General features: G+C 39.8%; 1 protein-coding gene and 1 long non-coding RNA gene across 3 annotated transcripts in view; one reads left to right on the top strand and one right to left on the bottom strand.

Annotated features, from left to right (window-relative positions):
* The first annotated feature begins 1,711 nt into the window (after window positions 1-1,711).
* The window catches only part of LOC122224218, a 30,761-nt gene continuing 8,349 nt past the window's right edge, over window positions 1,712-24,123 (top strand). Inside the window, exons 1-3 of one of the 2 annotated variants that reach the window (XR_006204683.1) lie at window positions 1,712-1,862; window positions 3,166-3,221; window positions 8,793-8,874. This is a non-coding gene — a long non-coding RNA (uncharacterized LOC122224218). Of the gene's footprint in view, window positions 1,863-3,165; window positions 3,222-8,792; window positions 8,875-24,123 lie in introns of those variants that run through there. The other variant, XR_006204682.1, reaches the window with a different exon arrangement.
* LOC122224216 (PZP alpha-2-macroglobulin like) overlaps window positions 4,660-24,123 on the bottom strand; it is a 47,022-nt gene continuing 27,558 nt past the window's right edge. Inside the window, exons 16-36 of the mRNA XM_042945761.1 lie at window positions 23,513-23,677; window positions 22,904-23,006; window positions 19,084-19,219; window positions 18,210-18,438; window positions 17,195-17,321; window positions 16,655-16,776; window positions 15,920-15,971; window positions 14,873-14,956; window positions 14,411-14,587; window positions 14,046-14,133; window positions 12,779-12,935; window positions 12,364-12,438; window positions 11,769-11,949; window positions 10,658-10,881; window positions 8,881-9,099; window positions 8,589-8,716; window positions 7,491-7,581; window positions 6,738-6,806; window positions 5,883-5,985; window positions 5,364-5,405; window positions 4,660-4,807 (exon numbers count right to left, since the gene is read on the bottom strand). Of these exons, the coding sequence (XP_042801695.1) occupies window positions 4,785-4,807; window positions 5,364-5,405; window positions 5,883-5,985; window positions 6,738-6,806; window positions 7,491-7,581; window positions 8,589-8,716; window positions 8,881-9,099; window positions 10,658-10,881; window positions 11,769-11,949; window positions 12,364-12,438; window positions 12,779-12,935; window positions 14,046-14,133; window positions 14,411-14,587; window positions 14,873-14,956; window positions 15,920-15,971; window positions 16,655-16,776; window positions 17,195-17,321; window positions 18,210-18,438; window positions 19,084-19,219; window positions 22,904-23,006; window positions 23,513-23,677 (2,595 nt within the window). The 3' untranslated portion in view covers window positions 4,660-4,784. The remainder of the gene's footprint in view (window positions 4,808-5,363; window positions 5,406-5,882; window positions 5,986-6,737; window positions 6,807-7,490; window positions 7,582-8,588; window positions 8,717-8,880; window positions 9,100-10,657; window positions 10,882-11,768; window positions 11,950-12,363; window positions 12,439-12,778; window positions 12,936-14,045; window positions 14,134-14,410; window positions 14,588-14,872; window positions 14,957-15,919; window positions 15,972-16,654; window positions 16,777-17,194; window positions 17,322-18,209; window positions 18,439-19,083; window positions 19,220-22,903; window positions 23,007-23,512; window positions 23,678-24,123) is intronic.

Raw genomic sequence — 24,123 nt, forward strand, 5'->3', positions numbered from 1 at the left:
AAAAGATGTTCGACATCAATAATCATCAGGAAAATGCAAATCAAACCCACAATAAGATAGTACCTCACAACTGTTAGGACAGCCATTCTGAAAAAGTCAAAAGCTAAGTGTTTAGAAGGATGTGGAGAAAAGTGACCCCTTATACCTGTCGGTGGAAATGTAAGTTGGTAAAGCCATTACAGAAAACAGGTATTTATAGAAATACCACATGATCCAGCAATCTCACTTCTGGGTATATACCCAAAATAATTGGAATCAGGATCTCAAAGAGCTATGTGAGCTTCCATGTTTATTGCAGCATTAGTTACAATAACAGAGACATGGAAACAACCTGTCTATAGACAATAGAATAAAGAAAATGTGTGTATACATGCAGTGGAATAGACTCAGTTTTAAAAAAGAAGGAAATCCTGCCATTTGCTACTACATGGATGAACTTGAAAGACGTCAGGCTAAAGGAAAGAAACCAGACACAGAAGAACAAATGCTCTATGGTCTTACTTATATCAGAAATCAAAAACAGTGAAACTCAACAGGCAGAGAGTAGTGTTACCAAAAGCTGAGGGTAAGGAGAATCAGGGAGATGTTGGTTAAAGGGTATATGGTTTCATTCACGCAAGATGAAGAAGGTTAGAAATCTGTAGAGCATAGTGCATATAGTTAACAATATTGTGTGCTTAAAAATTTCTTAGAAGAGAAGATCTTAGATTAAATGTTCTTATCAAAAAAGAAAGAGGGAAGAAACGGATGACACTCACATCTATGGTATTGTATATGGTGGTGGTTTCATAAGTATATACATACGTATCTTCAAACTCATCAAGATGTATACGTTAACTATATATGGCTTTTTTGTATGTCAATCATAACTCAAGAAAATTAACTACTTAGAAATAAAGGAAGGAAGGAAGGAAGGAAGGAAGGAATTAACTGACTACACTAGGCCTTGAATTAGTCATAGTGGTTTCACAATAATGGTAACTAAGAATAAGAAATTTCAACTTTTGGGGTAAGGAAATAGAAGTTTTGACAATTTTTAAGAACACTTACTGCTGTAGCAGATATGAATTAGGAACCACAAACCGTGTCATTCAAAACGTATACCACTTTTTAAATGAAATCTAATTCTGTTTCCATTTTTCCAAATTTCTGGGTGAGAATTAATCTCAGTTTTTATTAGAGCTTTTCTCACACTGGGATTTGTAAAGCAAAATGTCTGGGAAGGTTGCTTTACTGTTCGCTTGAAATGGTTACTCTTGATGTGACTGTGTCATTGTCCAACCCCTCAGCCCCTTTGAAGCCTGGCCGTTTGGGCCCAAGAATGTTTGCTGAGACTGGGAGCTCTTTGGTTCAGGGTGGCCTCACATAGTCATTTAACTCAGAGGTCCTATCTTTCCCCTGGGTGCAATGAGGGAGAGGACCCCAGATGCCCACTATCTCGGGTCACACAAACCTCCACCCACCTCCTGGTTTTGGATTCTCCCTGCCAGCTGGGCTCCTACTCTTCCCTCCCTGCAAAAGACTTCTTTCTTCTCTTCATGAGCGCCTAGAGTGATTTGCTCAGATAGGCAGGGCTTTCACATAGTTATCTTTAAGCAACCTCTACTTCTGACCTTGAAAATTCTTTTAAGGCCAAAGAACACAAGGTCCTGGCTAGGCTTTGAAATAGGGAAGGGAAAAACAAGGGATCGGAATCAGCACAGATCACATTCTTTGCAAATCCTTTTGAGGAGTGAAAACAAAACACCAGTTCATATTTCAATAAGTTACCCTTCCATGTTATTCAGGGAAGGAAGCTGGGAAACAGAAATATTTCACTTATTTTGGGAGAAGCAGAATGAACATGCAGAGTTTCAGTTCAAGTATGTGTGTGTGTATGTGTTTGTGTGTGTGTGTGTGTGTGTGTGTGTATGTGTGTGTATATTTTGGGGGTGGAATATATCATATATATCATATATATGATATATATATATCTTTTGGGGGGAAAAAGAAAGGAAAAGATAAAGGGAGAGAACAGGCTAGTTATCATTTTGGTAATTTCCATTTTTACATGTACATCTCTATAACCTCACATTATTGGATAAAAACATGCAGAGACTTCTGGTGCTTGGCTCCCATGTCATGATTTTCATGGAAAAATTTACCATCTCCCTGATTTCTTCTTTGGTCCCTATTTGATAATGCCGTTACTATCCCACACATATATTTTCCCTGTTTGTGCAAGCAAAAATATGGTCCTAGAAACATGGAATTTTAATCCTAGGATTCAATAAAGAGCCCTAGCATTAAAAGACTTAACTCTTTTTCTGGGAACTGTAAAATGTTGGAAAAATATGTTAATCTCTGGTTCTTACTTCTCCCTTTCCTTATGTAAAAGTGGATCTTGACCTCATAAGAAAGGGATCAGAATTCGTAGTGATAAATTACGAATAAACTGTGTTTATTCTTCTCTCTTTGGAAAACCTAGGATGAAATAAAAAAGCATTCTGGATTAGGGAAAGGATTTCTTAGCCTCCTGGCTGACCTGCCCTCCCATCCTCCCTCTTGTCTTCCCATCTAATCCCTGTGATTGAGAAACCTCTGTTTCTTACCAAATTCTCACGTTTGAATTCAGATCTTTTGGGTCATCTTTAAAGATTTCTTCTAAATTTTCCATTTTGAAACACTGTGCCTTGATTCTGAGGAAGGCCAAGGAGAATGGTTTTTCACACTGTTTCTAGCCTTTTTTCAGGAACAGAGAATTAGATTTCATTTTTTTTGGCAATGCGACTTCATGGGAAATATTATATTCATGCATCAGGATGCACAGAATATCTAATTATTTCTCTCTTTCTGATGTTAGCAATCATTGGTGTTCAAGACTTAGATACATTATTTCATTATGAGTTGCAAAATGGGTTTAGATAAAATTAGAAAACATAGAAAAGTCTCTGAGATGTTTAAAATGTTATGCAAGTATAAAATTACATCAATATTGAATTTTCCTATGAAGGAGGAGGAGGAGACCCACATAAGAGAGAAATAAAAAGTAAATAGACAAAATTCCTCCAACCCTTATGGGTTGAGAATTCTTTGATAAAGAGGACAACAATTGAAAGATAATTGGGCTTCTGAATAAAATGTACATCCATTTCCCTCCTTTTCTTTTCTCAACCCCTTTTAAAGGATGCTGAAGACAAGAAGAAACACACAGTAGGGCTGAAAGTGAAAGGGGGTATCAGGTAAGAGTTCTCCACCATTACCCTCCACAGAACATGGATTTTAGCAGTTATGAGAGTACCCTGGGGGGAGTTGGGAAGTCCAATGGGGAAGTTCTGGCCCACTGTTGGGAAAGAATCCAAGAATAGATGCACTGAAAAAGGTAAGAGGAATATTTTTACTTTGCCTTCATCACCGTTCCCTAAAGCAGCACATTTTTGGTTGCAGGAGAGACCCCCGTGGCCTGCGACTTTTCCCATGGGGGTAAGTGAGAACATACTGAGTGCCCCATTAAAGTTGGGCTTGGTCATGTGACTTGCTTTAGCCAATAGAATGCAAATGAAAGTTATATACACCACATTTGAGGCAAAGCTTTTTTTTTTTTTTTTATGTTTATTTACTTTTGAGAGAGAGAACTGGAGAGTGAGCAGGGGGAGGGGCAGAGAGAGAGGGAGACAGAGAATCCCAGGCAGGCTCTGCTCTGCCAGTGCAGAGCCCGATGTGGGGTTCAAACTCACGAACTGCACCATGAGATCATGACTTGAGCCCAAATCAGGAGTCCAATGCCCAACCGACTGAGCCACCGGGTGCCCCTGAGCCAAAGCTTTCTGAGCCACTGCTTGATTCAGCTCTTTCTCTTTCCCCTCTTCCATGAGAATAGTTTATCCTCATAACAATACTTTGAGATAGGGTCTGTTATTCCCATTTCTTTGTGAGGAATCCGAAGCAGAGAGTTGAGTAACAGCCCCAGTCATTCAGCTGGTGAGACAGGGATGGAGTCAGAATTTGACTCTAGGTAGTCTGGCCCCAGTGTCTAGATTTTAGCCACTGCACAATACTGCCTGTCACCAACACATTTTCTTACTCCAATCACTTTAGTCTCCTGTGAAGTCCATTTCTGATGGACTTTCTTTTTTTTTTTTAATTTTTTTTTTTTTAACGTTTATTTATTTTTGAGACAGAGAGAGACAGAGCATGAACGGGGGAGGGTCAGAGAGAGGGAGACACAGAATCTGAAACAGGCTCCAGGCTCTGAGCTGTCAGCACAGAGCCCGATGCGGGGCTCGAACTCACGGACCGCGAGATCATGACCTGAGCCGAAGTCGGCCGCTTAACCGACTGAGCCACCCAGGTGCCCCAACTGATGGACTTTCTTAAGGACGAAGATAAACATTTCTTGCTTCCTCTCCAAAAATATTTATGCCTAACTAATCAATACTACTTACCTCCGTCTAAACAAAGGCTTCCTAGACCAATGAATGAGTTTTTTCCCTAAGATTTCTCAGAACATAAACTATTTTCAGTTATTCTCTGTTCGACTTTATATGTAATAGCCACAGCTGAACTATCAGCAGATGTTACACATCTGTATTCTTCACATTATTTAAAACAACATAACATTTCATGTAAGCATGTAATTGATATTTGATAAATGAACGATTGAACAAATGATAGCTTGCCCAGAAACATATATTTATTCAACAAGCCTCTTTGATGTCTGTTTCACAGAGACAAACAACTCCATTTCTTCTCAACAGAAGTATAGGACAGGGAATCCAACAAAATATGGAGCCTAAATACGGTCTTCAAACATTGCCATGCTCTGCATCTATGGAGGGAAGAGAAACATAGGAAGGTGGTGGGGTTTCCTCAGGAACATTCCCTCCGCTGAGCCTGGGCTAGAACAGGGGTTGGCACACTTTTGCTGTGAAAGGGCGTATGGTAAATATTTTGGATGTTGCAGGCCATGTGGCTTATGTCATAACTATTCAACATATGAAAACAGCTGTAGAAAATAATGCAATGAGCGTGGCTCTGTTCCAATAAAAACTTCATTTACAAAAATAGATGTTGGGCTAGATTTGGCAGGAGAATTAAATAGTTGTCCCTTGGGCTGAAGGGGACGGATTAACTGTGATGTAAAATGTTGCCTGTCCGTGATAGCTATCCTACAAACAAACACGCAAACAAAACCTATTGACTTTACTGATAACGGTGTGGCTATCTGAAATTGGAGAGGCCACGGTTTTCTCTTTGTGTGAGAATGTGCCACGTGAACTGTCTTGGGTCTAGCAAAAGACTTGTAGAGAATTTTAAATTTAGAAGAAACTTTAGGGAGCATAGTTCATGCGGAATGAGGGTGGTCCTGGCGTGTGACCTCTTACCTATGCTGCAGGGGGCGATGTACTCAGCAATGGCAGACTCATCTGAAAGAATCGTTGGATGAAAGGAGACAAAAAACAAATCTATAAACGGGAGCCCATACTAAGTCTGTTCACTTTACTTTTGGAGACAAGTACACATCAGGATTGTCAAAACTCTACATAAATACACAAGTGTTGAACAGGATAGTTAAAATATCTATATTCGAACATTCACCTGTCATAAACTGCCTTTCCTCGTTACATTATCTTTTTATGTGGATTATGTTCCCTACGTCTCTAAAATATTTGAGAGCAGTGTCCAGATATTATCTTTCTTCTTAAATTTCTAAGTTTCTGACTCAGTAGATAGTGATGAATTTGTTCCACTAATAGTTGCTACAATATGTATCTTAGAGCAAAGAGACAAACAGATGTAGCACTGACCGAATGGACTAAAACCAGGATCTGTTGTAACAACGGATTCTATTTCTTGGCTCTGGGTTGAGACTTATTTAGTTGTTTCAGTTTCTTCTCACTTACCTGGCTCATAGTAATCATAGACTTTGACAATCGCTGCCTTGAGGTCCCTTACTGGGATATCTTGCAGAACCGTGAAGGAAAAGCTGAGTGTCTGATTTGTTACCTAAAAGGACAAGTGGGAGGAATGAAGAGTCTAGAAAGTGTCCTTCCTCTTCCTTGAGTAAATTATATTCTTTCTTTGCTCTCTGACCCTCATGCAATGGTGTCTTTTAGGTGAGCAAACATTTATGGGTGACAAGATGGATTTCACATGCAACTTTGGAAACACTTTACTGTGATCAAAATTCCCCAGATTTTCTCCTAAATAGCTGAGACAATCTACATTCTCTGGTAGGCTTAGCTATGAGATTAACTCTCTGGGCCTGTGTGAGGGTTTGCCAAGATGCAGAGACTTGGCTTCGTAACATCTGTAATTATCAAGCTATTCTTTTTGTGTGACTGGATAAGACATTCCCTTTGCTTTATAGTCAGATTTGAAGATATTCATGAAGTCTACTTTTTATTTTATCTTATAGAGGGATGTATCAGGATGTTTACACTATCATTAATCAACCACTATCGTACATTTATTCTTTGGGGGAGGTCTTTGAAATAACAGACACAATAACCTTTTTGTTCATTGATGTTCTACTTGCAATTTCATAGACATATTCATTTTCCAATTTGAACATAATTAAAGGGAGCAGAACACTCCATGGGTCTAAAAGGAGACTTTTATTCTTTTAGAATAAAGGAACTTTCTGGAAAGGTGCTACTAATTACTGCTTACCTCATATTACTTATTTTCTAATGAAGAGACCCACTTGAAAAGACCACCATGATGTATAGTCTCAGCCAAAATGTCAGAGCTCTTACCTGTTCCACATAAATGAGGACATGATTATTGCTGACTTCCGTCCTGCTCACATGACTAGATCTTTCGAGCTGAAGAAAATTAGAAAATTTAAAAAGTTAGCAAATGAGAGAAGATTGTAGTCAGGGAAAAATGTCCAAATGATGTCAGGGATAGGATTCTTATAAGTCATTTTCATGATTAAATAGCCAGGGTACATTAAAGATATAAAACATGGGTGGCGGGGGGGCAGAAATCACATTTGGATACAGGCTTCAGTGTTATCATGTCTTGACCATGAAAAAATCATCTGGCTTTGTGTGATGAGAAGGAAGCCAGTATTTTCAGATCAGGATTTCCATCATGCTTCAATATCCAAATAACACATTAGACCCTCTGGCATCTTTAATGATTCTAATTCACATTGCTTCTGTCATTGCCAAATGTTTGAGAGCATATCAGCCAATCTGACACTTAATCAAAGTCTGTCTTTCTTGCATTGTTATAGTAAAATACAGCTTTGTACCCATGTGCTTTAATTCCCTAACTAGACTGCGAATGGCTTAAGGACAGGAACTCCTCTTGGGTTTCTCTGGTATCACACAAGTCCCTCGGCTTAGAGACAAATAAACAATTATTGAATTTAATTTCCTGGGTTTGAGAAAAATATTTTGGGGGCAGGATGATAATGATAAGGCTTTGCTATTGGTAGGCTTCTAGTTTGAATATACAGAGCATCCTTTGTATGAAATTTACTAGGCTTAAAATTCACCTACCATTTTTATTGTTGGTTTCAAGGGGATAAAACCAGATATCATCTTCACATCAACAATCACCATATTGGAGACAGGACGGCTCCCTGTGTAACTATAGTGTCAAAGGGAAAAGGAGTAAGGGCTTTGTATGTGAAAGAAAGCCAGAGTCCCTCCTTCAAGACCTACCATAAACCTATCTTCTTGAAGTTTTCTGTGACATTATGACTCCTTGAAATCTGTGTTCCCCAGACATGTATGACACTGATGTTTGGAACCCTGAATGTATATCAGATCTACTGTTTACTAAAATCATAGATGTTTAAGCCCCAGTCCCAAACTATCAAATCCGAATCTTTGGGAATGGAGCTTAGTAGTTTGCATTTGTTAACACATGATAGTTTTTGGACACTTCATCTATATGTTTGTTATTTAGTAGGTATTACTTTAATATTTTTAATTAACTTGAATGTAGCATGTCTCCCAGAGAGGCTCCAAAGTGTTGTAAGATCGGATAGACTTTTATACTTTTATGCAAGTAAGATTTGTTTTACAATATCAATATCATTAATATTAGTTACATAGTATTCTATTGCTGCTATGTTTTCTTAGGGTTCCTATAAATTTTTGATGGGTTATTATAGGGCAATTTCTATATCTTATATGCAATTTATACTTCTCTTTAATATTAGCATTTGCTATTTATCTGATTAGAAAAATAATAAAATAGAATATAATCATTCAGAAGAGGTAAAGAAGACTTTCTTCAACCTAAAGTACAAATCTTTGTGGAAAATAATTTACTCTTCAGTGATGCGTTGAACAAAAATTAGTGTAAAAGTAGGGAATTTTTAACATTCGAATAGTCCACACTTTTTATTTGACAGTTTAAGACCAGACTTTGCTTTTAAAGGCTTTGGAAGTATTACTGAAACTTTAAGACAAAAAAAGTTACTAAATAAAAGAATCACTTCATGGTGATAGAAGGCTAACTTCATTAGTAGATATAACAGCTTTAAATTATACCCACCTACTAGCATAGCTTCAAAATATATTATTAAATACTGATGGTTCCAAGTAGCTTTTAGACTCAGGATTGCATGATTCAGCCACAAGTCTTACCTGACACTCAGTGAGATCTGGAAGCTGGTGTGAGCTTTGGGTCCATCACAAGTTTGGGGTACAGTCTGCACCTTGAGAGTAAATGCGGAGTCCTCCTTCTCTGGAAGAATATTGTATTTCATGGATGCCTGTGGAACGGCAATGCACCATCAGTTTCTCTCTTTGCCTGGAACGCCTCACTTTTTCATCATTTCACTCCTCCAGATTTGCCCTTTCCATGTTCAGAAACGAGAGACCAGGACTCCTCTTTCATTCGGTAAGGTTAAAATTTCCAACATAACTTGAGTCTCACCTGAAGATACACACATCTGTCCCCAGTCACCGTTATGGCATATTGCCCAGGCAGCTCTGGCAATGAGACCTGATGCAGTAACAGGAAGTTGGTTTTGTCCACTTGGAAATTCGTGAAAAATGTCTGTGAATTCCGGATGGTCACCCATGCAGCTTTCTCAGTCCTGGTGAATGTGGCTGCTCCATATCTGGACAAGGCATGGAGAGCCACCACCGTGTCCTGGAAGAGAGGAGTGGAGAACCCACCCCCAAAGAGTAAGTTTTTGGTAGCAGGGACTGCCCCCAAAGTCTGTGTGGGTTACCACAAGGGGATGATGGCTTTTTCCCCCTGAAGTATACATCTGCTAATTGTGTTTCCTTTTTCTCTGCCTTTCAGGCACCATCAAAGTTATGCTACAGTTTCCGCAAGTGAAATAAAAGATTTCTGATGCCAATTAGCCTGGCAATTTGTTTTCACTTGTATTAGGTTTGTCCTAAGGGACTATTCCCCTACGTCCAGAGATTACGGCCTACCCTTTCTCATCAATGGTGCTCCTGGCTATAGCTGTCCAAGATTGGGTCTAAAATTGACAAGTTAGGAAAAAGAGTGAATGGTGTTAATTTAGGTAGAAGAGTGACTGAAATTGGCTGTGAGTGGTGATATGAGACCATTGCACTTTCCCAAGTTTCTTTCCCACTTTTATATAGCGTATTTTCACTTCCTACACCTAATTTCTCTGAAAAATAAAAGTCCCACTATGTACATCCTAAATATTGAAAGAGCTTTGTAGGAGGGAAAACCCAGATTCCCTGGATATTTAACACAATCACTCATATCCTCAGTAAAATAGTTCCAGAATTGTGGTAGGAAAAAAAGAAAATTCCAAGAACTTCAGCTTTGAAAACAAAAATTGGTTTAAAGGGAGAACACATTTCTCAGGGCAGGCAGAAAGGCGTGGAGAGGCTGGCTAGAACTTCTCAATCATTCTGTGGAGATCAAAGTGAACTCTACTTGGTCACTTCCCTTTTATTTTCTTTTTAATTTTTAATGTTTATTTATTTTTGAAAGAGAGAGAGAGAGAGAGAGAGAGAGAATGAGCAGGGGAGAGGCAGAGAGAGAAGGGGACAGAGGATCCAAAGCAGGCCCTGTGCTGCTGACAGCAGAGAGCCTGATGTGGGGCTCGAACTCATGAACTGCAAGATCATGATCTGAGCTAAAGTCAGACACTCAACCTACTGAGCCATCCAGGTGCCTCGGTCACTTTCCTTTTAATCACACAATTTTCTGGTTCACCTTAGAGGATTTCTTGTTGGAAGAATCCTACAGGAGCCAAGGACACTGTGTCTTATCCAGTGGCCATTTTACCTTATCTCGACTGAGAGTAGGTGGGGTGCTATGGGCCATCTAGTGGGGAGAGGACACGGGTGCTGCTAAACATCTTTGGTGCCCAGGACAGCCCCTCACAACAGTGTTTATCTTCCCCAACATGTCAGGAGCACCGATATTCAAAAACCCTAGTCTAGAGTGTGGCCAGCGACCCATGTGTGTAAGCTTTAGAGAGGGCTGATGTTCATGGTCATTAGCCACATGGATAGGGTGTCAACATAGCACTTGGGAAAAGCGTTTTGGGGGAATGTCTCAGGTCTGTTTCCTTCAGATTCCCACTGTCCTCAAATATCCTTAAAGAACCTTCCCCATGATTTGATGGTCTCTTCTCTTTTCCTCGTAACTGTTCTGTTTTCAAGCTTCCCATCTGCCAAGTGAATCTGGAAGAGAAGACTATTTGGGAACCACAGACCTGGGTGGAGGAGAAGCCCCCGTGGGCATTCTGTTGCTTTAGGATCCAGCTCACGATGCCCGCGGCCGAAGTCAGGTCCTCGGAGGTCGGGCCGGGCTGGGCCGTGAGGTGAGCGAGGAGCACATAGGACGTCATCTCCACCTCAGCTGAGGGAGCCTGGGGCTGATAAAGAGTCCCCACTGGTGCCCTGGGTTTCTCAGGTCGCTCCCAGTGGACTGAGTTGCCTTAAGGGTAAGAAAAAGGATGATGATTCGCAGATGATACATGAAAACACATTTGTATCATGGGTAGCTGAAAATAATACAGGGATGGAGTATGGTCCTCTCTGCCACAAGCCCCACAAATTCCCTGAGTCACATTTCCATACTAAGCTTGGTTTAGTCCTGTGGGGCTAAGTTGAAGAATGTTGTTGGAGGACAAAGCACGGAACATCCTATTTTTATTAATTTTTTTAATGTTTATTTTTGAGAGAGAGAGAGAGAGAGGCAGAGAACGATGGAGACACCGAACCCAAAGCAGGCTCCAGGCTCTGAGCTGTCAGCACAGAGCCCGACGTGGGGCTTGAACTCACAAACTGTGAGATCATGTCCTGAGCTGAAGTCAGACGCTGAACCGACTGAGCCACCCAGGCACCCAAGAGAGTTCCCTTATTGCTTGAGATATTTCGTGGAAACTGGAGGATAAATTGGAATATAAAACCTACGCATTGATCCCAGAGGACTTTTTGTGATCATCTCTTTTGCAAATAGAGATAAAAACACTGTGAAAATGTTATTGCACTTCCCTGAGTATGGCTTTTTTGTTGTGCCTCTTTTCATTCGAGTATAATTTCATTCAAGAAGGCAGATACCATGGGAAATATATATAAATTTAAAAAATATATATATGTCGCAGTGAGGAATAAACTTCCACAATTTACCTGCAGCACTGTCTACTATGTGACACACTGTATAACGTATGACATTTCAGAGACGACATTTTTATGAGAGGTGCTCTGATTTCATAACACCTGAGTTGGATAAGGAGACTTGTTACTTTCAGCAGGAACACAATTCTCTTTTTGCAATGTCAGGGGAAGAGGAGGGGGCATTTGTTGACCATTCGCTCTCACCTTCTTTCACAGCTTCCTCCCTAAGAGAGTCCAGTATTTCTCTCTTCTTGTCTTGGTTTCCCACTAGGGCAAAAGCGTAGGCCAACAACGCCTTGGTGTAGCTATGGCTTCCATGGGTCCCCTCCTTTGCTGTGTTCCAGGCAGACTCCAGGCAGAAGAGGGCATTGCGAATAACTGGGTGCTGCAAAGACCAGGAGGTAATGATGTCAAGCTAAGGCAAGTCGCGGATGGAGCGGGCCCTGGGTTGGACATTGAGTGACAGATGTCATTCACGGCTGTTAGCCAGACAGGTAGACAGCCGAATATCCACGATTTTGAAGTTGAAAAAGTGTTTTAAATCTCTTAGCTTTATACTTAAGTCTTAAAAGAATAAGTCCACAGAACCTGAGTGTTTAGGATGAGTTTTGTACATAGCCTGAGGGCGTTGCTAGGCAAGTATAAGTTCCCTTTGCTGGATTAACCACAGAGCTCTGCGAGCTGAGAAATGCCTCCGCATTGAGCGAAGGGAACTTTGAGACTTGGCTTTTTGTAGGGCGTGTTCAGACATCAGGGTTGTAGTTTTCATGGTAGGAAGTGGAATTGAGGTGAATCTTACAGTGGCAGGGAGAGGAATTTCCAGAAGAGCAATAGTGACATAGGCAGAGAGGGTCACTTCATCTTCTACTCCTCCCTGTGTAAAGAGGAAGAGAGAGAGAGAGGGAGAGAGAGAGAGAGAGAATTTTTATTAATCCTACTTTAAGATGTTAGTATATTCTTTTCTGCTGTTTCATGGAGATTCTCCTCAGTATCTGTCTCTATCAAGCAAATTAACAGCCTCATGCAAATACCATTTCTTTCTTCTCAGGTTTCACATCTTCAGGTTTAACATTCCTTCCCTGATGCCCTTTCACAAAATACTGCACTTCATCTTTGCAACCCCTCTGTGCCTTTTTTCCTCCCATCACCTTTGGAGGAATGTTAGCATGTGTGTATCATCGTGAGGTTCGGGACAAGTACTCAGAACACTTCACCTTAATGGCATTGTTGAGCAGAGACCCAGAGCTCCTGAAACAGCCGTCTTCCTTCTGCCTTTGGGAGAGCCAGCTGAGGGCTTGGGTGATGTGTGCTTCATCGATAAAGATGTAGGTTCGAGCCTGGGAAAAAGTCTTCAGTACAAAGGCTGTGAGCCTGAGGAGTCAATGAACTATTACTGAGAGTCTGGAGACTTTGTCTGTTAACGATACTCTTTTTGTTTCGTCGCAACCTGTTGTCGAATGCATTACCAATTGGTCCTGACTTCCTAAAGCATTTCTGTGTCACTTCAGAGATTCAGGTGTCTCCTAGTGTTCTTGGGCAGTTGAGATATTTGCTCTCACATTCTGGACTTTCTGTATTTATTTCTTCTCACAGATTTCCATTTTTAAAGTTATTTATTTATTTTGAGAGACAGAGAGAGAGAGAGTGCTTGAGCAGGGGAGGGGCAGAGAGAGAGGGAGAGAGAGAATTCTAAGCGGGCTTGGTGCTGACAGTTCTGTGCTGATGCGGGGCTTGAACTCACAAACCATGAGATCTTGACCTGAGCCAAAATCCAGAGTCGGATGCTTAACCGACTGAGCTACCCAGGCTCTTTTCACAGATTTCTTACCTCCTCTTATGCAGCTAGTAGTCTAATGAACTGCTTTTAATGTCCTGCCTCAGTAAATATTTCACCTCGCCCAGCTTCTCCACCACTTTCTGGGTCATTGATTTCCTCTCGTTTTCTTTTGTGGTCCGACTTCTTCAAGATGAATGAATAGAAAAATAAATAGATGAGTGGATGGACAGACAGGTAGACAGATGGAGGGACAGATGGAAGATAGATGGATGGACTGACCACGATGGATGGATAAACAGAGAGACAGACAGACAGACAGACAGAGAGAATCATTTAGTAGAAGTTAGTAAAGGACACTCAGTGAGGAATGGCTACTGTTTTTCTTGCCTGTCTCTAGTGTCTCTCACTGCTAAGCAACAACTTAAGAGGGAAAAACCACAAACTTACAATGGTCTCTTAGCAACACGAGAAAGAAGAGATGCTTGGCATATTAGATATAAAAAAGAATCAAGTTCCAAGTGTTCTCATTTCTGCCACCTATTAGCCGTTTATACCAGAGACATTTATTTATCCATGTTGTATAGCATTTCCTCCTCTGTAAAATGAAGCGGCTCTCACTTCACAGGGTAGTTGTAAGAATTAAATAGGCTAACATATGTACATGCTGTGAGCTCATCGTTGAGACTCAGATTTTCTTCTCTTACCAAGTGTTGCCCTGGCTCCTGCCATATTGCTGTCCAAAGGGGCTGTAGGAACCATCCTGGTGTTTGTAGTTCAGCTGTCTCTGGTAACCTGGAATGAAAGGTTCAATTAGTTCAAGAAATATTACAGAAAGGCAAGCCACCCATACGTGAAGGTTGGTCAGAAGCCCCAGACATTGTACGGTCTCTTGTGCATAGGATCTGTCATGGTGATATGGATATGTCACAACACAACATCCTATCAAATGTTGGGAAAGTTGTCATTTCGCCCAAAATCACCATCATTAGCTTAATATCTGGTAATATGATTCAAGTTTAATCGGAAAAAATCTCATTAGAGTAACAAAGTAAACTCGTCTTTGTCTCACCACTGGTAAGATAGCCAAGGGCCTTGGACTTGATCTCTGCGGTCAACTGTTGGGTTTCATTCAGATAGTTCAAAACATAGATGTTCGGAGCAAATAGGGCCATGTTTTGTTCTCCACAGCCATAGGGCATCTGGAGGAGATTCTGTATATTTTGCATAGCAGAACCTAATATGTCACCTGGGGGATGTGAAAGATTAGGTGTCAGAGTAATTTCAGCTCGTAAGTAGCTCACACTATTAAAGACAAGTGATTTTCCTATTTAGTATAGATACTATCATTTAGGCAAGGGAAAAGTTCTGTTTAGAGAGTGAGACTTCCAGAATCCCAATAGAAATAGATACTATCAATAAGTTGAGATTTCAAGCACAAACATAGATAGATAGATAGATAGATAGATAGATGGAAAAAAATGTATTATGGCTGATCTTTTGTCTCAAGTTTTCTGGGTGCAAGTTGACTCACCCAAAACTGAAAAGGAGGCTCTGGCCGATTCTTTGACCACGTTAGGTGGGAGCTTCAGAGATAACTGCTCAGATATTTCAGTGCCTTTGGAAACAGACAACCCATATCAAAAGACGGCATCTCTTACCGCAATATGATGTAGTGGTTAGGAGGGGGTCAGAGCCACCCTGCTTGGATATGGTACCAGTCCTGCCACTTACTAGCTACAAACCTTGGACAAATTCCTTAACCTCTTCATCGTCCAACTTGCTCGTATGATGATTCAAGGAAGAATGCATGCGAAACACGTGTGCGTTAGAACAGCCTCTGCAACATGTCGTATCTCAATACACGTGAGCAGTTATTATGGTTGTTATTATTATATTCAGCAGTAGTGTAATTATGTCTCCTTCAGGGACTCGGGGTCCAAGGGATAAGGACTGTGGCTTATGGTGAGATCACCTTTAATAGTCCAGCTCTTCTTGGTGCTGTATGACTACCAGAGTCCTTTCCCCTCTCACTTTGCTATGTTTTGTGTTGCCGTGCATAGTGGCTCTCTCAAAGGAGCCTGGGAACTGGTGAGGGTGTACAGTTCTTTGATTTAATGGTACAATTCTCTGCTTTTATTGTTCTCTGAGTTTATATTTTAAAATGGTCCTTCTCAAGTGACAAGAAAAGCGTCATACACACTATGACGTAGCGCTAATACGAATGTGGTAATGTAATTTGCAAGGTACAGGTGTTTCTTAGTGACATGACAAATTCCCGATGTAAAACGGGTTTTCTCTTTGCCATGAAAAACATTTTTTTTAGTAAGATGAGTACAAAGTGCCACATATTTCATCATCAACTATTTTAGGGAATATTATTGTCATTCAAACTTATCATGACTTTGCTCTCCTTCTACCTAAACTATGACACTCTAAGCTACTATGTCTTGACTGGTTCACGATCAGTCCCTGGGCTACGGAGGTAAAGGCTAAATGTGAACTGAGTTTGCATTGTAACTTGACATACATATCCCTGTGAGGCGTTATTCTCACTATGATTATGAAGATTGACTGTTACCTGAAGCACAGATCATAAAGTTGAAAGTCTTTTCTTGCTCAATACCTTCAGGCTGGAGTAAAAAAAAAAAAAAAAGGAGAAAATGGATAAATATCCAGGTTTTTGAGGGACAACCGTAGATTCATTGCATTGAAGGCTGGAATTTACACTAAACAATCTTCACATCCCACTTATTATCAAATTACTATAAATCCATACAATTCGAAAAACCAGGGAGATCTGCAGAGGAGGAAAGGAGGGATAATAAGGAAAGAGAATCAAAGGTACAAGGGGTGAGAAATAAGTGAATCTTAGAAGAGAGGTAGAGATCAAGAAAAGAGAATAGTTCTAAATTAATCTATGAAAAAAGTATTTACAATAAGCTAACAAGGTTAGTTAGCAAAGTTTACTATAACACTTTTTTTTTAATATTCTATTTTATTTTAGAGAGTGAGCAGGGGAGAGGGGCAGAGGAAGAGAGAGAGGAGAGTCTTAAGTGGGCTCCACATTGTGGAGCCTGACACGGGGCTCGATCCCATGGCCATGAGATCACGACGTGAACGAAAATCAAGAGTCGGGTGCCTAACTGACTCCCGTAAACTTTTAGGACAGGAAATACCGCTAGTCTTCCCAGGGGCATTGTGTGAGTATGGTATAATTATCCTTTATTATCTCAAGAATATGGCCATATTTTTTCATTGTTATTATTGTTAGGGTCTCAGAAAAATATGGCAAAGTGGTCCGGACCGGACCTACCTCCACCAACAGGGTTTTGATGACCGTGTCTTTTCTCCCCATCTCAGGGACCTCAGCAATCTCATTTCCACACAGCTCGAGGGACGGCACTGCCTCTGCACTCACCGAGAAGTTCACACTCCCTGGAACAGAAAAACGTAGAAAAACATGCACGTTCACCTTGAGAGCAGTCAACGCCATCCCTAATAGCTGAGAATGTGTGCTTGTCAAATGGTCTACCACTGAGCTATTACCCCCGGAAAATGACTCTGTGCTCTGTCATCATCTTGAAGGGCTGCCCTTTAACCTTACTGTTGGCCGGAAGTGGGAAATAAAGCTGAAAAAGACCTCAAGGCTAATGTCCACTGTGCCCAAGCCACAATGATCATGGGACCCAGGTGCAGTGGGAGTACTGGGAGGCCGCTGGGGGTAGAAATCAAAAGAAGCGACAAACTAACCTTACGGAATTATATTTGCGGAAAGCAGAAAGGAGAACGTGATGTACGTAGGATACCTGCCACGCTTGTTGATCGGAGAACGTTTTGGGGGAACGTCACTCACCCAGTGTTTTGGCAGTTATCGTCCAAGACAGGGTTTGCCTCTCATTTGCACAGATGCAATGAGATTCCTCTCCCTTTTCATTCTGGGATTGTAGGAAGGCTGGGGAAGCTTCCAGTTGCACACTGACCTATCATTTGCAAGCGAGGCATAGAAACAAATGGTCAGAATATGGAGAGACAATGAATGCACAGAACTGGGACCACATATGAGATGCTGCACTAGACTGGGACTTGGAGAAAAAAATTATGTCACGTAAGTCCACGCATGCTTTGAGGAGTTTAAGAATGGCAGTGATACAAAGCAAGAATGATTCCTTACTAGGAGGATCTGGCCTTTGCATTAGGGTAGATTGGAGAAATTTGCAGGTATAGCAATAGTGGAGGGGAGGGGAAAACCGCAATGGAAGATTGCCCATGGGAGCATTACCTACTGGTTCTACCCGTTGGTTCCTACCTCCCGTGCAGATTTTCTTCCTGACTTCTTTCTTCCCTTCTTCCCACTTCCCTCAACAAATATCACCTGTCTACTATATACAAGACAGAGCAAATTAAGAGCTTCCGGACCTTGAGGATATTGTGTTACAAAGGGGATAATCTATATACAAAACCGTGACGAAATTTACAAAGAAATACATGCTGTAGAAGTTACAAGCATATTGTGGGAGTTTAGAGATAAGAACTTGAAGGATGACACTCATGGAATTAAGAAAACTGACTTTTTTTCTGTCAGCATCAAGAATTTTCCTGGCAAAAAGCCTATCCTGTGTTAAAGGATTCGGCCAGATTCGGGCAATTTTCTTTTTAAAAGTATGTGGTTTGGAGATCCTGTACCTGTAGCCCAAAGGTCATTGTGTTATCTTCCTGATCAGGTTCTGCCCTGCTTAGCACTATTTATTTGCAGTTCTAGGGCAGAATTCCCAGTGTTATCCACAGTCTTGGGAGCGGAATCGGGAGCTGACCGACTGAAGAAGTCTTTGATTCTATCCCCCGTTTCAATTCACCCTCATTTTCCTTACCCGGATGCATTTGGGAAGGTAGTTTAGGACAGTGGCCTTGAGCGTGAAGGTCTCTCCGCGGATCACAGAGTAGGGCATTGTGAGCTCCACAAAGAAGGGCTGGAAGGCGCGGAGGGAGGCGGGAAGAGAGAGACCAAGCCCTGTGTCATTGGACAGACAGAGGGCCCCTGCCTTCCATTCCGTGATGGTGTCAGGGACTGTTACTTCCACTTCAGCCACACCTGATGCGCTGGGGAGGATAGAAATGTGAAGAACAGAAAGTAAGCAGGTGAAACATCTTTTCTCAAGCGAGAATCAATATGTCCACACGAGTACACCAGATTATGTATCGGGAAACTGAGTTGGGAAAATAGAAGGTACTCAACGGTGCCTCTTTCCCTTATCAACATGTCTGTACCTTAAAAGAAAAATACTTGCATGTGATTCAGTTTGGTCCATAGATGTCCCTCACTGTTGTACAATCCCATAAACAAGCATATTTAAGAATCACAATCTAACAAACAGACCATTACATTTACGTAGCCTGATTTGTTTATGCGCGTTTTCCAATCTTGTTTACGGAAGGCTCCCCCCATAGCATTAGGCAGTCTAGCATTTGGATATTTTTAGCACCCATGTCTCTTTTCTGGCAGTCTCCGGAACAGTTATTTCAGAATTGCTCATCTCTGAGAAAATTTTACCTATAAAGTAAAATATATTTTTATATTATATTTGAAACCTCTATAATAAAGGCATTTTCTTAGACCTATCCCGAAAGGATGAGAGGTTAAGATGATTATTTAGAATTTCTCAGAAAGGTTATCTTAGAGTTGAAAATGCTGGAGGATTCTCACTGGCTCACCCACAGCAAATGGAGGAGAGTGAAATTACTTACTCCACGGCCACCAACTCCCAGATCCAGGTCTCAGGGAAATAAGTCCGTACCGTTTCAGAGACTGGCTCTGGATTATTTATGGGCATTATATTATATGCGTCAAATTGAGGACTGTATGGACTCGCTGCCATTCCCACTGATAAAATAAAGGAAAATTACAATCTAGTTAAAGAAAAAGCATCCATTCATGGTGCATGCGTGAGAGTTAGAAGACCAAGTTTTCACTTTTCCTGCTCAGATGGTCTCCTAAGAGTTGTAGAACTTTGGAAATAACTTGTTGAGCCCTCATTCTTTGAGCAGACAGGAGTCTCTGTTAAAGGTAGAAATTCCCTGTACCCTACAGATAGCATAATTTTGTATGAGTGGAGGCTCGTAGAGCAAGAGAACTTGGACATGCGTTTATAGTTTGTGAGAGATATAGTGGGTTTTCAAGGTCACAGAGTATTGTTTCCTCCATAAGAAGGACTGAGCAGAAAATGCAAAACTCTCTTCGGGCAACATGTGTTCAATTGTTTGAGTTACCAATGGGTGAATAGAATTTAATAACATCAATTCTTTGCACTATAATGAAGCTTGTAAACTCATTGTTCTCTTGATAAGAAGGCTAGAGCATTAGATTTTCTTCTCTTTATGTCTTGGGAAGGAGAAATGAAAAATTCAAGATGCCATAGAAAGATGGTTCCATTTGCTACGACGGAGACAGAGAAATTATTTACAAAAGTGAGGGGATAGAGAACTAAACATGAAAGCTTTCTGATCCTTATTGTGCCTGAGGTCATGCTTATAAATTGAGTTTGGCTTAGGCTCTCCATCCAGGCACCCCAGGTGATATTTCAGAATTGCCTTGTGAAATAATATTTATTAAAAAACAAAACAAAACATGGGGCACCTGGGTGGCTCTGTCAGTTGAGCGTCCAACTTCGGCTCAGGTCATGATCTCACTGTTTGTGAGTCTGAGCCCCACGTCGGGCTCTGCTGACAGCTCAGAGCCTGGAGCCTGCTTCGGATTCTGTGTCTCCCTTTCTCTCTGTTCCTTCCCCCTTTGTACTCTGTCTCTCTCTCAAAAATAAATAAAGATTACAAAAAATAAAAAAAAGGCTTTAAAAAAATTAAAAAAATAAATTAAAAAAAAAAATTTCCAGGTATTTTCCTTTGATATCTCTCTCAACTGTAAAAAAGCATCCACAGTAATTTCTTTAATTAATATCATACAACTTCTTTCCTAGAAGTCCTTCCACGTGGTAGCCATCTCTGTCTCTGACTTTGATTTCTCCCTGATGTTGCTCTATTGTCTCTGTTTTTACTCTTACGTTGAATATGTAAATCTGTTATTGGTACTTAAATTTATCTAAATGGATGATGCATCTAAAGAAGCTATTTTCTCGTTTCTGCTACAGATGTCAAAGACCCTTCAACTTCTCCAGCTATTCCAGTTAACAAACAGTGGCTTAATGTGTTATTTTAACTCCATGTATTGGATGATGACTGTACCTTCCTTATTGTCTCATTCTCAAGGTCAACTTCAACTCTCTACTGATCCTTTCACAGTGTTTATGTTAAAATTCTATTCTTCCTTTGTCACAACTCATACACTCTACGTTAAATGCCTTTAGATTCATTTCCCAAGATGAAATGTTATTGTGGTCGTTATTATTATTATTCTGCTTCTTTTTCCCATCTGACTTCATCGAAATGTGTTGATCCCTGGACACGTTCACTTACGTTCTATTTCACTGCTGATCACAAAATACTTTCAGCTGGATATTCTGTTCATGGCTGTGAAAGGGCCACTCAATTTAGCTTTGTAATTCTTGTATTCATTTTTGACCTTTGCTACTTTCAAACAAAAAAAGCATAAAAACTGAAAACTTAATTTTCTTCTAAATTCAGTATCTAGTGTGATCCTTATAAGAAACATATTAGATCACGTCACTCTCCACTTCTGAAAATCTTTCCATCTCATGCAGAGTAAAAAGTCAAATTCTTACAATGATCTACAAAGCCCTATACCATTTGGCCTCAATTATTCCGCTGATCTCTCTTTCCAACTGCACTTACTTTATTCACTCTGTTCCAACCATGCTGGTTTCCTTACCCTTAGAACATTCCAGGTAAGCTCTCACCTTAAAGCCTTTGAGAGACAGAATAGTGTAGAGGTTAAAAAACATGGATCTGGAGTCAAACAGCCAGATCTGAATCTCCATCTTATCTCTTACTGGTTGTGGCATCCTAACAGCTTCAGTTACTTAACCTTTCTGGGTTCAGTTTTTCCATTTGAAAAGTGCTGAGAACCATAAAAAAGAAATGGATGGACTTATTTCACTTAGCATTATATTCTCTGGCTCCATCCATGTTGTTGTAAATGGCAAGATTTCATTTTTTTTTTTTTTTAATGGATGAGTAGTACTCCTAAGGCAGTCAGAAACAGATAAATATCATATGATTTCTCTCATGTGTGGAACTTAAGAAAACAAACAAGCAAAGGGGAAAAAAATAAGGGAGAGAGAGAGAAACCAAGAAACAGACTCTTAATTATAGAGAACAAACTGATGGTCACCAGGGAAGAGGGGGGAAAAGCAATGGGTTAAATAGGTGTTGGGGACTGACGGGTGCACTTGTTATGATGAGCACAGGGTGATGTACAGAAGTGTTGAATCACTAAATTCTACACCTGAAACTAGTATAACAATGTATGTTAGCTAAGTGGAATGAAAATAAAAATTTAAAAGAAAAAAAAGGAGAAACGGAAATTATGAGGTGACAGAAATTTTAACTAATGCTATAGTGATAATCATTTTGTAATATATAAGTGCATCAGATAAACACATTGTATTCCTTAAAATCATTTAATGTTCTATATCAGTTATATCTCAGTAAAGCCATCTGTCATGTTCACTGGGCACATAAAACCTCTGATTCGTAAATACAAAACTCAGAAGATGTTCATCTTCATTAACAATATACATCAAGAATATTTTGGAAGAAAAGACAGAATCATGGGAGAGAGAGAGAGGAAAAAGGTTTGGTTAATGGGCTGTAAGTATAAATAGATCTGGGGATTAAAACATGTATTTTAATGGGAAAGTGAGGGTGTAGAAAGAGGCTGCTTCCTTTGATGTTTTATTTCGTTTTCTTTTGGCTTTGGATTAGGAGATATTTCTGCCATCTTCACATTATTTCTTTTCACCAGCAAGGCCTGTTCTCTTCCTTTCTATTCTTTAAGATATAGCATCTCTAAAAATATCTCCTGATTCCGTAGTTAGAATTATTCTCTCCTTACATGGTAAACATTTTCCTTTCTTATAGTATAGTAGAATCTTGTGTTTCATCTGATTTTGTGCCCTGAAATATCTGATTCACGTAGGGGCTCCAGGGTGGTTCAGTCGGTTAAGTGGCTGACTCTTGATTTCAGCTCAGATCATGATCTCATGGTCAAGAGATCGACCCCTGCATCGGGCTCCATGATGAGAGTGGAGCCTGCTTAAGATTCTCTCTCTCTCTCTCTCTCTCTCTCTCTCTCTTCCTCTGCCCCTCCCCTGCTTGTGCTCTCTCTCTCTCTCAAAATAAATAAGATAAATAAAATAAAATAAAATAAAATAAAATAAAATAAAATATTGGGCTGATCTTTAACAAACTGGTCAGTTCTGTCTATGCCATTTACCAGCTAAATTATCTCAGCAAGAAACATCTGAATCTTAGTTTCTCTATGTATCAAATGGAGATAAGGCCACATTATCTATCTCGTTTTACATTTTTTTTTTTTTTTGGCAAAGTAATATCATTGGATGCTATACAAAATTGAAAGCAACTTGCTATTTACCTCCATACATTGCTTGCCTTTCTGCTCCTGCAGGTGGTTGGATCACTGAACACGACCGTGGTTTTCGGATTTTAGAGTTGGTGAACACCTTTAATCCCATACCCTGTAAAAATGGTGACTCAATAGGTTTGTAAACTTGATTAGAATCCATGAAATATATTTTCCTTAGAAATTTCCCTATGTAACCCCGATAGCCTTAATGTTAGATTAATTCCCTAGGGGTACACAGACTCAATAAAAGAGTGGTAAAATTATAATACTTTATGGCTTATCAAGATTTTATAATTTATGGCCTTTTGCAAATTAAATATAACTAAAATATTTCAATGAAATGGCAGAGGTTGGATCTAGCCCTGTCTCTGAGTTATCAACTGTTAGGCTAAACATTTTCTAAAACTATATATTTCTAAATTATATATATATATATATATATATATATATATATATATATATATGTATATATGTATATTTATAAATAAATATATATAAAAATATATAAATGTGTATGTAAATATATATAAAACTATATATATAACTATATATATATATAGTTTTACTAACATAAACATGTTCATAAGCCGGTACATTAACAGGTAATAAGGATTTTACCTTTAGGAAGTCATACATATCTTCTTCATCATAACTTGCTAGGGGAATGTAGATGGCTCCTTTAACAATGATATAAGGATCGCTACAACTTGCATGTTCTTCTTCCTGCTGGTCCAGTTTGTCAGGGAAACCAGTAAGATCCTTCATCGTTAGCAGATTATATACCTGGAACAGAGGGGCGATCAAAGACAGAGCTCTTACCTGTTTTTCTTTTGAAATAGCCATTGAACTGAGAGAAATGTGATAAGAATCACCATCAGTCCTTTCTTGAGTACCTCGAAGTAGTCGGTCCCTTAGAGAGAAGTTAAAATTTTTGTTTGTTTATTTTTATCAGTGTTTTGTGTTTGTAATTTATTTATTTTTGTGGTTCTATTGACATAAAACCTACCTGGGAAAATGTTTCCAAGGATTATACAACTTAAATTACCAAGGATTACTGAAAAATTCATTCTAGTGTTTAGAGGTAAAACTAGACCAAATAAAGAAAGATCTGAACTGTCTCTGTGTTTGATGAATAGTTAATCACCTGACAAATTTAGGGGCACCTGAGTGGCTCAGTCAGTTAAGTGCCTGACTCTTGATTTCAGCTCAGATCATGGTCTCACGGTTCA

Source organism: Panthera leo, chromosome B4, assembly GCF_018350215.1.
Source record: "Panthera leo isolate Ple1 chromosome B4, P.leo_Ple1_pat1.1, whole genome shotgun sequence".
NCBI lineage: Eukaryota > Metazoa > Chordata > Mammalia > Carnivora > Felidae > Panthera > Panthera leo.